This window comes from Pan paniscus, chromosome 6 (genome assembly GCF_029289425.2).
Source record: "Pan paniscus chromosome 6, NHGRI_mPanPan1-v2.0_pri, whole genome shotgun sequence".
NCBI classification, from domain to species: domain Eukaryota; kingdom Metazoa; phylum Chordata; class Mammalia; order Primates; family Hominidae; genus Pan; species Pan paniscus.
Window position 1 is genome coordinate 186,402,177 of NC_073255.2, and position 14,381 is coordinate 186,416,557.

Here is a 14,381-nt window from a genome sequence, read left to right on the forward strand (position 1 = left end):
ATTGCCAATATTTAGTTATTAGGAGTTTTCACATAAGAATATGGATTTCTGGCATCTCTTGACAAACGGGATGGTGTGGCAGGGCTGAGCCTGCATCCTGAGTGGCAGCCCTTCTGCAGCTGAGTAGCTGCCGTTCCCTTACGTCTTGCAGGTTGCCACAGCCCCTGCACTTGGCCTGGTTTCTTCTGTTATATTACCAGGCTGGCCCCTCTCAGTATTTGGGTTTCTGACCCATAGTTTGTATACCTGTTTAGCCTCCTTGTGCCCTCATTCCTTTCTCCTAGTCTCCTATTCTATTAGGGGCCTCACAGATAAGAGTTTCTAAACCACTGAACCACTGTGCTGAACCACCAAGACTCCTACTTTCCTCCTTGGCCCCTTATCTCACCATGCCGAGAGATGTCGCAGACAGATACCTCCTTCGTGTTGTGACCCGGAGCCAGGTCTTCTCTTCATAGTGCTTTTCTCTCTCTCTCTCTTTTTTTTTTTTTTTTTAAACTCAGGACCAACTGTTGCCAATCCTGAGCTGTTCTGTAAGTTCGGACGAGGGCCAGAGCCATGGCTTGGCAGCGTCCAGGGCCAGAGGAGCCTTCTGGAGCATCACCCAGGTGAGTGTGGAGCTGCACTCAGGGGCAGATGCTTGGCTGGAGAGGGAGCAGGGGCAGCCCCAGGACTCCAGGCTCATCCTCTGCCCTTCCTGTTCTCCACCAGCTGACACTGCTGTTCTCCTCCCAGGTGCCATCTGATTAATACCTAAATATACACACTGCCCCTAATGTCCTTCTCCAACCTCTCATCTCCCATTGTCTTATTTCTACCCAGGAGAATATGTTTATTTATAATTATTATAAGTTCCATGAAGGCATGACTTTGTCTTATTTACAACCATATTTCTAGTGCTTAGAACAATACCTGGCACCCAGCTGTTGCACAGTAGATAATCACTGAATGAATGAATGAATGAACAGCTGTCTGCTAAGTTCTAGGGATTTATCTTTTCTTTCCTCTTTCGATAAGACCCTCCTGTTCAGGGGTTGGCTTAGCCAGGCCAGATGACATCTTGGCATTATGTAAAATAACTGCGTTAACCCAGCCCCTACTGTGGGAGAAGAGGGAGGTGGGGAACAAGATCCTGTATGAATCAAATCACAGAAGTTTGTTTTCCCTTGTGATTTCTCTCAGACCACAAGGAGCTCTAGACAGCTTTGTGACTCTGGAAAGTATCGTAGAGACAAATTTGTTTCATTTCCCCTTGCTTGGCTCTTATTTTGAGCCTTCTGACTCTTATTAACAGCTTCATGCCCTTACAGTTTTGTAGACTAGTCTGTTGGCCTGGCACAAAAATGTTGCGTCCTCAGCCACTGGGCATTGGAACTTATGTTGGTACATAAGAAGTGGTTCCACAGGAGTTAGAGTCTTTTGAGTTGCATTTCATCTAAGTGAATAAAGAAACTTCTAGTTCAGCTTGAAGAAGAAAGATGTGAGGCCATGAGAGTCCTCATCTGTCAGAAGGTTTATGTTATAAGAGAGGAATTAGACTTGAGTTTCTCTTGAGAACTGGGTCAGCATCCAGTACTTTGAGGTAGAAGTATTCGAAGATAGATTACAGCTTAAGGAAAACTACCTGGGGACCAAAACTGCCTGCCCAGGAGATAGGTAGCTTTCTTCCCCTGGAGTTGCGGTGTGTGGCTTTAGTGATCTTTTTTAAATCCTATATTCTATTATGTCAGTGTTCTTATCCATAAATAAATTTTGACTCCTGAAGATTGTACGTTTCATAGATCAGATTGCAAAGATTTCCTTTTGGCCGGTTGTATCTGTCCTTTAAATTCAAAAAACAAAAAGGAGGGGGAGGGTTCCGTAAAGTCCATCCCTTTGGCTTTATTCTGGATAGGTGAGGGAAGGGCCTGCAGACTTGGCCAGGACTAGAAGAAAATTCAGGTGTGTGTGTGTGTGTGTGTGTGTGTGCTTTCCGTCTTTCATATTTGGTGTACCTCAGAGCCCCTGTGAGTTGCAGTGGCTCTAACTATAGGATTTTAAAGCCAATCCCTTCTGTCTCTTCTCTAAAGGAAAAAAACAGATGGGCTACATGGGAGAAATGGAGGTGCAAGGTCCCACCAGGGAGAGTGGACAGTCCCTCCCGCCTCAGAAGAAAGCTTACCTTTCCCACCTCAGTACAGGCAGTGGACACATCGAGGGAGACTGGGCAGGAAGAAACAGGAAACTTCTGAAGCCCCGGTCCATCCAGAAGTCGTGGTTTGTGCAGTTTCCGTGGCTGATAATGAATGAGGAGCAGACGGCTCTGTTCTGCTCTGCTTGCCGAGAATACCCCTCCATCAGGGACAAACGGTCAAGACTAATAGAAGGTTATACAGGACCATTCAAGGTGGAGACTCTCAAATACCACGCGAAGAGCAAGGCCCACATGTTCTGTGTCAATGCCTTGGCAGCGAGGGACCCCATCTGGGCAGCCCGGTTCCGGAGCATCAGAGACCCACCTGGAGATGTTCTGGCCAGCCCGGAGCCGCTCTTCACTGCAGATTGCCCCATATTCTACCCCCCAGGGCCTCTGGGAGGATTTGATAGCATGGCTGAGCTCCTGCCAAGTTCAAGAGCTGAACTAGAGGACCCTGGGGGGGATGGAGCAATTCCTGCAATGTATCTAGACTGCATTTCAGATTTGAGGCAAAAAGAAATCACTGATGGCATCCACAGCTCCTCAGACATTAATATTTTATATAATGATGCAGTAGAATCCTGCATTCAGGTAATACGTTTATAATGATTGCTGTATCTTACAGAGAAGGATTCTATACTGAGAACGATGTATATCCATGCTGATGATGGAAAAAAGAATACTAGTGATAACCCACTGCTAACATCATAATGTTGGCATATACCAACATGCTTATCATGGACTAGGCATTGTTTTAGACGCGTTCCATGTATTATCTCATTTAATTTGGACAACAACCCTATTATCATCTCCTTTTTGCAAATAACGTAATTAGTGAGATAGAACATTTCTACTTCTGGTATAAAGGAAACAATCATCTTTATTCAGAATCCAAAATAAACACAGATCTCAAGAAATAGCCTACAACCACAAAATCACAGAGCTCTTAAATAGTCAATATTTAAATTTGTTTTGTTTAAGAGACAGGGTATCGCTCTGTCACCCAGGCTGGACTGTGGTGTGATCATAGCTCGCTGCAGCCTTTACCTCCAAGGCTCAAGCAGTCCTTCCCACTCAGCCTCCCAAGTAGCTGGGACCACAGGTGTGTGCCCCCACACCTGGATAATTTTTTATTTTTCGTAGAGCTGGGAATCTCACTATATTGCCCAGGCTGGTCTTGAACTCCTGGACTCAACCAGTCCTCCCACCTCATCCTCCCAAAATGCTAGGATTACAGGTATGATCTACCACTCCTGGCTAGTATTTTTTAAATTTTAAGTTTGGAGTCATGTTGCACTTGTAAACATTGCAGTTTTTTCACACATGTTGTTTGATGTAATGTTTCTGATGTTGCTGTGAGGCCGGTAGAGCAGGTGCTATTAAACTCATCTTGTTGGAAGAACACAGACTTTGGAGGAAGTGACATGTCCAGGGTCCTAGAGCTCTTGTAGTCAGTGCCAGAATCTGCCCAGAGTCCTGAGCTGCCAGCCCATGCTTTCCTTCCACTCCCCGCAGCACTGCTGGGCACTAAAGTACTCTAGCGCCCACCTTAGGTTTCCTTTGTAGTTACTGAATGCTTTGGAAAGTTGTCCTGTAAGGAAACTACGTTCATTGGAAGCTTCCCCATTTCTCACCTATTGCATAGAAGTAGAATTTTACAACAAATCATTTTTAACTCCCCTCCAGGAGTCTGGTGAGAATAGCTCGGAGGTTCCTCCTAGAGCTGACATCATAAGGAATCCAGTTCAACTTCATAAACTCTCATTTTTCCAAAATCCAGAAAAACAGCATAGCTCATTTCTTTTCCTGTTCCTGATATTTTTTAGTATTAGAAGCTAATGAACCGATGTAACCTTTTATCATCTGAATTCAGCAGTGAGGCGTGTGTAAACCAGTCACTGGTCATAAGCATCTTTAGCTTTTTTGACCACCTCTTTGTTCCCATCCCATTGGGAAATCTTAGGTGCTCCTAGAGGCACACAGTCACCTTTTAGTTGTAGGTGACCAGGAGGCAGCTCTCAGGACTCTGAGGACAGCATGCAGTGAGAGGCTCTGCCCAGCTGCCTGTTCTTTCCACATGCTTTCATTTCCGCCCAGGAGATCCTAGGATCTGACCGAGTCTCACTTGGCTTTTACCTACTAATTCGGGCCTCCTGAATTTGATTCTTTGACTTTCAGTGGATAAATTAATTCCTCTGAGTGCATCTGGGCCTCTTGGTGAGCTTCCCAGGAGAAACAGGGCTTCCAAAGGCCCCAGAAGTGTCACGTGGGAGTCTGGCTCGGCAGGCGGTGCTGAGTGGCCGCTGCTCTTTGTTCCAGGACCCTTCTGCAGAGGGGCTGTCGGAGGAGGTTCCTGTGGTGTTTGAGGAGCTGCCAGTGGTGTTCGAGGATGTGGCAGTGTATTTCACCCGGGAGGAGTGGGGCATGCTAGACAAGCGGCAGAAGGAGCTGTACAGAGACGTGATGCGGATGAACTACGAGCTGTTGGCATCCTTGGGTAAAGACGCACCGAGCCTCCTATTCGCCACCCTCATTTGACTTGGGAAGCCCACAAGGGGAGCTGTGGCTTGTGGTTATCTTCCCATTCCTGCCCCCTCCCTGTGTGTAGGCAGAGACCGATTCTGTCTTTTGCACCTCATAACTCCCCTGCTTGGGGTAACTGTGCTTTATCACCTTCTCATCCACCCACCTGTTCATCCATTCGTCCCCCACCAAACATTTTGGAGTACCTACTATGTGCCAGATGAACACAGCTGATCCATGGTCTCTGCTTTCAAGGGCCTAGCACGTTTGTGGGAGAGACAGACATTTTAATAAGAAACTATAAAATAATACAGTCTCCCATAAAAGAGCTTCCAGAAGAGTACCCGGGGCTACTGAAGAAGAGGGATTTGATTTCCTGGGCATTGGCGGGAGGAATCAGGAAGCCTTAATAGAGTAGGAAATGTTTTAATTGAGTTCAAAACCAGGTGGATCAGAAGGAGGAAGGGCATTGAGCCATGATGGAGGGGACGGCCTGGCAGAGCCACCCGTATCTGTGCAGCCCAGGGCTAAGGCTCCTGCATCCTGGCCAGGCGCCGGCAAGGGTTGGCAGCCTTCAGCATGGGAGTCATGGGGTTTGGACCTTGGCAGATTAGGAAGAGGGCAGTGCTTCTTGCTCCTCAGGATGGTGCTCTCCTCTCCTGCATCTGCTGTTTTATCTTCTCTTTGCCTCTTTCTGGCAGATTAGCAAGGTTCTTACGAAGCATCAAGATGGAAAGACAACTTTTTTTGTTGGAGACAGAGTCTCACTCTGTCGCCCAAGCTGGAGTGCAGTGGCACGATCTTGGTTCACTGCAACCTCTGCCTCCCAGGCTAATTTTTGTTTTTTGAGTAGAGACGGGGTTTCACCATGTTGGCCAGGCTGGTCTCGAACTCCTGACCTCAGGTGATCCACCTGCCTTGGCCTCTCAAAGTGCTAGGATTACAGGTATGAGCCAGCACACCTGGCCAACATGTTTTTGTCATTGTTCATAATTTTTAAATGGCTCCCCAAACATTCAGAAGTGACTTAAATTATTTATTTTGTGGTGACAGAGGTTTCGTTGTCATGCCCTAGGTTAGGTGTATCCCTTCAGAGTATCACTGCCCGTGCTGTGCTGAAGAGCAGTGAGAGTGAGGGCGAAATTCACACCTGTCTTAAAAATGCATACTCTCTGCAAAAAGTTGGGTTTTCCTTTAACGTAATCGGCACTAGTGACTCAGTTTCACTGTGAAGCCCCCAGGCGATTGTGAAGGTACCAGGCGATGGTGTTGCCGGCCCAGGGCAGCTTCTGCAGCAGTGCAGGGAGGGCTGGCCAGGATTGTTTAGCCTGTGCCTGTTTCCTCACGTTTTGTGTTTTGACAGAGCATGATCTAAACATTTTATCAGTTTCTTTTTCATTTACGTAAATTAGGCAGTAGGGAAATCTCAGCTAACTAAGGTCTTTAAGTTTTATTTGGATGAACAAAAAATGTAATCAGAGGGAAGGGAACTCATTTTCCTTGAGGGTCAGAGGCAGGAATCAGAAAGGCTTTCTAGGGGGTGGGCCTGGCCTCTCCGGTTGTCCGTGAAATTGAGACAGGTATGGGAGTCTAGAAACGGAGTTGCATGTGTGTGATTCCTTTCAGTTACTTTAATTGGATCTCTGGTTATCCTTTAACTATCCTCGAATTTAAACAGTTCTTCATGTTTGAGATATAGAAGCATCTTAAGGAGCCTGGGGACTATGGGCAGGGCCTGGCATAAGCTATTTGTATGTTTAAAAGTGGTATATAATAGTATTAAATTGGGATATAAAGTAGTGTTAAAACATAGTGGAGATTCTTTAATTGTTATTATTATTTTTACTTTGGCTTGTTTTTTTTTTATTTCCCACACTTTACCCTCCATAACAAATGCTCTAAGAGTTGAAAACCAAATATTATTTTGCATTATCTTTTAATACACAAAACAACTTCTTGGGGTGAACTCAGTTTTGTTTGTGTGTGTGTGTGTGTGTGAGAGAGAGAGAGAAAGACAGGCTGTCACTCTGTCACCCAGGCTGGAGTGCAGTGGTGCCATCATAGCTCACTGTAACCTTGAACTCCTGGGCTCAAGCAATCCTCCTGCCTTAGCCTCCCAAGTAGCTGGGACTACAGGCGCATGCCACAACACCTGGCTAATGTTTAAATTTTTTTGTAGAGATGGAGTCTCACTTTGCTGCCCAGGCTGGTCTCAAACTGCTGGACTCAAGTGATCCTGCTGACTTAGCCCCCAAAGTGTTGGATTACGGCATGAGCCACTGCACCTGGCTTGCCATATCTGATGAAGTCTGTTGCTTCTTCCCAAAAAGCAGCCAGAAATCTCAATTACATCCCACTGTTAAGAAACTAATATTTGTCATTAATGGAAATAGACAGGCCAACATAGGGACTATGTGGGTAGCCCTTGCTTTTATTTGTAAAGGTGTCATCGTATGCTGAGTGGCCACTCACTGCAGGCGGGCAGTTTCTTGTCCACAGGAGAAGTCGGTAACTACAGCCAGGCCTTACAGAGCTGGGGGAAGGCGTTGTGTCACTCATGGAAAACAACACTGAGTGGGAGGGCCCTAAAGAAGATGAGCAGGGGAGTTAGAGTCCCCCAGCTTCTCCACGGCAGGACATGTGATGATGGCCTCCAAGTGGGGGCAGCCGGAGCTAGAGAAAGAAGAACCAAGGTGAGGGGCTAGAGTGGCATCTATTTATTTGTTTGTTTGAGATAGGGTCTCTCTATATTGCCTAGTCAGGACTGAAACTCCTGGGCCCAGGCGATCCTCCTGCCTCCATCTCCGGAGTATCTGGGATTACAGGCACACGCACTGCACCTGGCTAGAGTGGCTTTTGCAGAATGGATTCATGGGATAGGGCCTGCTGGCCCTTGGTGAAGTTAGCCTGGAAGGATGAGGAGTCCTTTGTAGGCCAAACCATTGTTATGGACTGTTATGGAATGTGGGTGTTTGTGGGTGTGTGCACGCACTCGCCACAGTTATGTGCCCTCCTTCTTTTTCCATTACTAAGTCATAGAAAATGCTGAAAATTCCCCTCCATTTCATTTGTTTGGAAGGGAACAAAAAGAAGAGGTTTTGATAAGATGTAGGCTGCAGCTTCAGAGAGGTACCATCAGGGTACGGTATTCCTGGGGCCAGGGTAGTGGCGCCAGCGGCAGTCAAAGGTGGACAGTACCCAAAGGGAATATAAATGGAGTCAAACAGATTTGGGAACATTTGGTCCCTGTTTGTTTTCAATTATTCTTTAAAAATATTTCTGCCGGGTGCGGTGGCTCACGCCTGTAATCCCAGCACTTTGGGAGACTGAGGCAGGTGGATCACCTGAGGTCGGGAGTTCGAGACCAGCCTGGCCAACATGGCGAGACCCCATCTCTACTAAAAATACAAAAATTAGCCGAGCATAGTGGCACGCGCCCTTAGTTCCAGCTACTCGGGAGGCTGAGGCAGGAGAATCGCTTGAACCTGGGAGGTGGAGGTTGCAGTGAGCCAAGATCGTGCCACTGTACTCCAGCCTGGGCGACAGAGCCAGACTCCATCTCAAAAAAAAAAAAAAGAAAGAAAGATGACAGTCCCCTGTCCCACCTTTCTCTTTTACAAAGTCCTGTTCCCCAGAATCTTGTAGCTGTTTCTTCCAGTAATTTGCCGCATTATTTCTAAATAACGTATGTGGACATTATCTTAGAAGGGACGGACTCCAGCAGGACGCGCTTATAAAACAGTTGCATCCTCCCGTTCACCGCTGAGCATGTCAGCTCTGGGGGCCTTTTCTTTCTCACCCTCTGGGTTAAATCTAGGCAGGGCCTGGAACTTTTTCTTATCACACTCAAATAACATGAAATCTTCCTGTTCTAATTTCAGTGAGTGCAATGCCTGGTACAAAACTCTTCAAAAGTGTCCCGATCAAAAAAAGACAGAGAAAGGCTGGCAAACTACCTCAATTAAAGGAGACTGAAGAGGTGTGACAACTTGAGTGCATGATGCTAGGACAGATGCTGGGCTATAGAGACATTTTGGGGACAAGTGAAGAAATTTAGTATGAACTTAGATTAGATAATAGTATGATATCAGTGTTGAGTTTCCTGGTTTTGATCATTATAACTCTGGTTATATTATAACTTTGCTTTCTGCTGCCCCATTTCAAAGGACTGCAGACTCATGTATTATCTCACAACTCTGCAGGTGGGGAGTCCAGGTGGGCCTGATCAGGTTCTCTGCTTAGAGTCTTAGCCCAAACCAAGGGGCCGGCCAGGCAGGCTCCTGTGTGGAGGCTCTGAGCTCACTTATGCTGTTGCCAGAATCTAGCTCCTTGCGGTTCTCCTGCTGCCTGTCAGCGGGGAGCACTTTCAGCCCAGGAGCTGCTCTCAGGTGCTTCCCTGTGGCCCCCTCCGTGCTCAGGCCGGCAGCAGTGTTTGGAATCGTCATGTGCCCTGAAGCTCTGACTTCCTGGGCTGCTGCCAGCTGAGAACAGCACCAGCTTTTAAAGAGCTGTGTAATTAGGTCGGCTCCACTGGCTAATCTCCCTTTGCTGTGCAAGGTAACGTGATGACAGTGTGACCTCTCATCCTGTTCAGAGTCCCCTAACCTCAAGGGGTAGAGGTTAGGCCAGGGTGAGGGCCCTGGAGCCCATGTTCGAATCCCACCTACTACCTATGAAAGGGTCCTTTTTTGTTGGGTAACACACATGAAGTATTCAGGAATAAAGGGACATGCAAACAATTTACTCTCAAATGGTTCAGAAAAATATTGTAGCTATACGTATAGACCCAGCAGGAGAGCGTGCCTGTGAGCTCACAAGCATGCTGGAACACATGGGGCAGAATGTCAATGATTGGAGTTCCTTGTGTTATTCAATCTTTTCTGTAAATTTGAAATTATATCAGAGATTTACCAAAAGGAAAATTTAGGAAACAAAAGCCCCGTCTCTGTGTAGTAGTAGAAAATCTGGACTTCATTTAACACTCAATTCTTGCCTTTCCCGCCTCAACCTGCTGCGGCTGTAGAATGTGGACCCATGCCATAGGAAGAAAGGGGCTCCTCTTCTCCCACCCCCTGCTGGTTTCAGAATTTCTGACTCATCCTCAGTGGGAATGGCGTTGGTGGGTGGGAGAGGTATAAGAAAGGTTTCATTTGACATGTAATCTGACACCAGCTACTTAGAGCTGTAGTCCTTTAAAGCTGGTTCTCTTCTTTGGGTGTTTGTGGGTTCTGCAGTACCCCCAACAGGCACTGAGACCCTCTCGCTTGCAGTTGCCTGGACATGGGTGAATGTCTGCCCTGGCAGCCTGTCTATATAGGCGCCTTCACAGGGGAGTATCACACTGGTAGCCAGCCGTCACGGGCAGGCCCCACAGACAACGCCAGGCCTCTTCTCATTCCCCATGTGGCCCACATCTGAACCATAGAAGCACTTCCAGACCCTGTGCTCTCCCAGACCTGGGATTGTAGGCCTTTCTCGACATGGCCACCTCCAAGGCACCCCATGGCTACCTTAGTCTTATCCAGGGCTGGACTCGTGGCCATTCACGGCTCCCAGAGATACAGGTCAGGTTAAGGGAAAGGGCGCACCCACCACTCCCCACAGTCAGAGAGGCTCACAATATCCTTGACAATGCTTTCCAGAAACATCCCTGGTGCCCAACTTCCTGGCTCCTTCAGTCTCAGCTCTGTGACTCCTCTCGATGGGCGCAGGCTGGAGCCACAGCCCCTGGCCCTCAGCCATTCTCTTTCCAGGTCATGTGTCCGTGTCTGGCTTTGGAATACGGAAGAGCTGGCTCCTGCTCTGGGGGCTTTCAGCCGGAGCAGGCAGCCGGAATCACACTTTCATATCCTGTGGCTTATGTTTATTGTATTCCTGATTTATTGATTTTAGATATTCTCTATTGATTCCTACTGTGGAAGATGGAGATACGGCCCTGTTACATCACCTGGGCCCCCGCTTCTCTTCCCTCCATCCTCTCAGAACAGGTACATCACACTTTGTTGGTTACATTGGTATAAATTATTTGCCCGGTTATGATTATGTGTGATTTACTGCTGAACAAGGTGGTGTATTGTGATGGTGTTGCCTTCATTGTCGGACTCTTCCCCCTCGAATTGGAAAATTTTTTCTTCTTTTTCATTTTTCTCACTTTCTTTACCCTCATCAGTTCTTCCCAGACTGTCCAGTGGAATTATAAAACTCCTCCGAAGAGTCTTTTCCACGTGACGGGACATCCTGTGATCTCTCCATTTCATTCTTTCTCTGGAGACTTCGCTCCGGGGCCTTCTCCCCTGCTCTGTCTGACCCAGGCAGCTGTTAGGCCGGCGGCACACCTGTGGTCTGAGATGTGCCTTTGTCTCTCCCCCGTTTCCCGAGTCTGTCTCTTCTTTTGTGGTTGACGTCTTCATCTTAGTGCACATCCTCCAGTGGCTTCCTAAGGAAGGGTGCAGGGGAGGCCTTCTTTCTGTGACGCATCCTGTCTAAAAACATCATATTCTTCCCTCATGATTCAGTGATAACTTGTTTGGGCATATAGGATTCTAGGTTGGAAATACTTTTCCTCAGCATTTTGAAAGCATTGCCCTTTTAGGTTTTACTGGTGCTATTGAGAGGTCTAGTGCCTTCTTATTCCAGAATCTTTGAACATGACATATTTGTTCTACTCTGAAAGCTTTTGAAATTGATTTCATTTTTCTCAAATTTTTCATGATATGCCTTGATGTTTTATATAAAGTGTGTTTTTAATCTTTTTTTTTTTGGGTATCTGGTGTTTCCCTTCCATGTGGAAACTGGTCTTTCCCTGTTTGGGAAAATTTTCTTGTATGATTTCTTCCTATTTTCTCTTTTCTTTCTTCCAGAAATTCCTTCCTATTAGTTTGATATTGGACTTCCTAGATTGAGTCTCTGGTTTTCTGTTTGTGTCTTTTTCTCCTATTTTCTGCTTTTATCTTTTTTATACTACTTTCTTGGACATTTCCTCCATTTTATTTTCTAACAATGCTATTTTTTTTTATTCTATTGGGTTTTTTAGTTGCTAAACACTCTTATTTCCTCTTTCATGAATGGCTATCATGAGTTTTCTTTCTAGGAATATTAATTCTCATTATTTTGAAGTTTTGTTTTGCTTCCTGCTGTATTTCAAGTTTTTCCAAATCTTTTCCTACTTGTTTTGGTTTCTCTCTTTCATGTTAGAGGCTTTTCTTAAATAATTATCTCTCGGTTCATTCCTGTGTACGAGTAAGCCTTAGAAACGGACTGGAAGCCCTGTGCATGGCTGCAGACCTGTGCATGGCTGGGAAGCATCAAGAGTAGGTTTCACTTTTCACTGTAGGGTGACCAGTTCTTCTTACTGAAGAACCCACAAAGGTCAGTGTCCATAGATCTTTTGAGGGGAGAGGGAAGGGCAATTCCATTTTTCCAAAGAAAACGCTTCCCGTCTCCTGTTTGGAGGGTATGATAAGCCCAGCCAACATTCTTGGAGTCGAGCAGTGCACCCCTTGGTCCATAGACATGACTCGATCTCCCTGCTTTCAGTACCGCACCACCCCTTCACCTTTCTGTGTACATGGTATATGGGTCTGGAGCCTTTCTGGATAAGTTTTTCTGTAGACCAAACCTCTGTTCTCCTCTGGGGTGTGGTGGTGGTGTTTCCTGGTTTCCCGGAATAGGTGAGAGGACCTGGGATTGATCAGATCTCTGTGAGATTTGAGCCAGTCCACTGCTCCCACCCATTCCCCATCCACCACGTTCTCCCATACCTGTTGCCTGCAGTTTCTGAATCTTTCTGGGATTCTCTGGTACCAACCAGCTTGCTTCTCCTTGTTAACCCCTCTGCAGGCATTTGGTGTTCAACTCTGTTTGTTTCTCTTTCTTTTGTCTCCTTCCCTTCCAAAAATGGATTTGCATTCCTAATCCAATTTATCTTGGGCTTATACCTCATTTTGTTATTTTTATTCCTTTGCCCTCATTTTAGAGATATTTTAAGAAGGATATATGTTCAATTTAACACACTTTAGTAATTTACTTATATTTTTATTAGTAGTAAATATGTAGATATTGACACACACATATATGTATCATTATATATATAAGTATATTCAAGCGATCCAAAGATGAGTAGTGGAAACCAATCTCCCTTTTCCCTTGTCCTTCAGTTCCTCCCCAGGAGCACCCACAGGCCCAGTTGCTTGTGTGGCTCTCCACAGAAAGTTTATGCACACATTCACATAGACACACACAAAAGCATGATGTAGATAGTGATGGATTTTATTTTCAATAGAGGAAATGGTTTATTTGCATACCCCTGAACAATATTCCTATTTTAAGTAAAGGGTAGTGCTTAATCCAAAGACACAAATCTCCTTTAGTCAGATTTCAGGCTCCATTGCAGGTGGTAGGTATTTCAGGGGGCCCTCCAAGTGCCCCTTTCAAAAACCCATGTAGTTGGTCACCTTCACAAAGGCCAGCTGTGGGGGCAGAGGGGCACATGCATGGGCCAGCTGTGGGGGCAGAGGGGCACACGTGTGGGCCAGCTGTGGGGGCAGAGGGGCACACGTGTGGGCCAGCTGTGGGGGCAGAGGGGCACACGTGTGGGCCAGCTGTGGGGGCAGAGGGGCACATGCGTGGGCCAGCTGTGGGTGGCACCTTCCACTTCTCATGTGGCTGCTGTTTCCCCCTGCCTCTCTCTCCTGCTTAGTCCCTATGTTTCTTCCTGTTTCCACCCTTCCCCCTCTGGTGTGTATGGCTGGCCCATGGATCTGAGGAAGCCCTATCCTAGCTGAGGGGTGCCCCTCCCCTTACTGCCTCTTTGGCACTCTGGGTTTGCGCTCAGCCTGCCCCTGGCCGACTAGACTTTATAAGGACAGAACCCAGAGACACCTCTGTGTACTTCAGGGACTGGGTCTAGCTTGAGGGGGCTACTTGATTTGGCCACAGCAGTGACATCAGCATGATTCTTCATCCTTACAACAGGACCTGCTGCTGCCAAGCCAGACTTGATCTCCAAACTGGAGCGGAGGGCTGCGCCCTGGATCAAGGACCCAAATGGGCCAAAGTGGGGGAAAGGTTGTCCTCCAGGTGAGTGTAAACCTACAGCATTCTGAAGGACATGTGCCAGGGCCCAGGCAGCTATGATGAGTCAAACAGCATGAGCTCAGCTGTGCTCATCCGATGGGGGCCGATTGGGCACCAAGCCTGGCAGGAGGCCCTGGGTAGACAAGATGAATAAGCAACTAACCCTGCCCACAGAGTGTAGAGTAGTCTGGGAAACAGGGAAAAAACAGGTCCTTTTGTAAGCAGAAGTGCTGATGGAGGCTGTGGCAGAGCTGGTGGGAGCAGGTACGTGGGGACACTGGTCTCGAGGAGCCAGGGGACCCAGAGATCTGTGAGCCTCTCATCCCTTCTCCCTCCTTCTCCAGTGCTCGGTGACAGCACTATTGGTTTGTGAGAATTCGTTGTCTTGCGTATCTCAATTAGTAATTTCTTGGCTTGTAGCTGCTACACTTACTTCTGTACCTACTTCCTTCTGAGGCTTGTAAAAGCCTTGGCAGGTGTTTAACCTATTCTATTGTGGAGCCTCACACGAGAGTGAAAGCCACCTGCTTATCCAACAGTCTCTGTGGCCAAGGGGGTTAATTGAACTTATTGGTATCTGGTGTCACATGATCCCAGGGTAGCTGTG

General features: G+C 46.9%; 1 protein-coding gene across 9 annotated transcripts in view; it reads left to right on the top strand.

The window, feature by feature from the left end:
- The window catches only part of ZNF862 (zinc finger protein 862), a 28,958-nt gene that overhangs the window by 7,372 nt on the left and 7,205 nt on the right, over positions 1-14,381 (top strand). For all 9 annotated transcript variants that reach the window (XR_010112664.1, XR_010112665.1, XR_010112666.1 and 6 more), the window contains 4 exons: positions 504-608; positions 2,070-2,767; positions 4,496-4,673; positions 13,673-13,777. Coding sequence is in view for 5 of the 9 variants with exons in the window: in XM_063606138.1 (XP_063462208.1) it covers positions 504-608; positions 2,070-2,767; positions 4,496-4,673; positions 13,673-13,777 (1,086 nt within the window). In the remaining 4 variants the exon portion in view is untranslated. The remainder of the gene's footprint in view (positions 1-503; positions 609-2,069; positions 2,768-4,495; positions 4,674-13,672; positions 13,778-14,381) is intronic.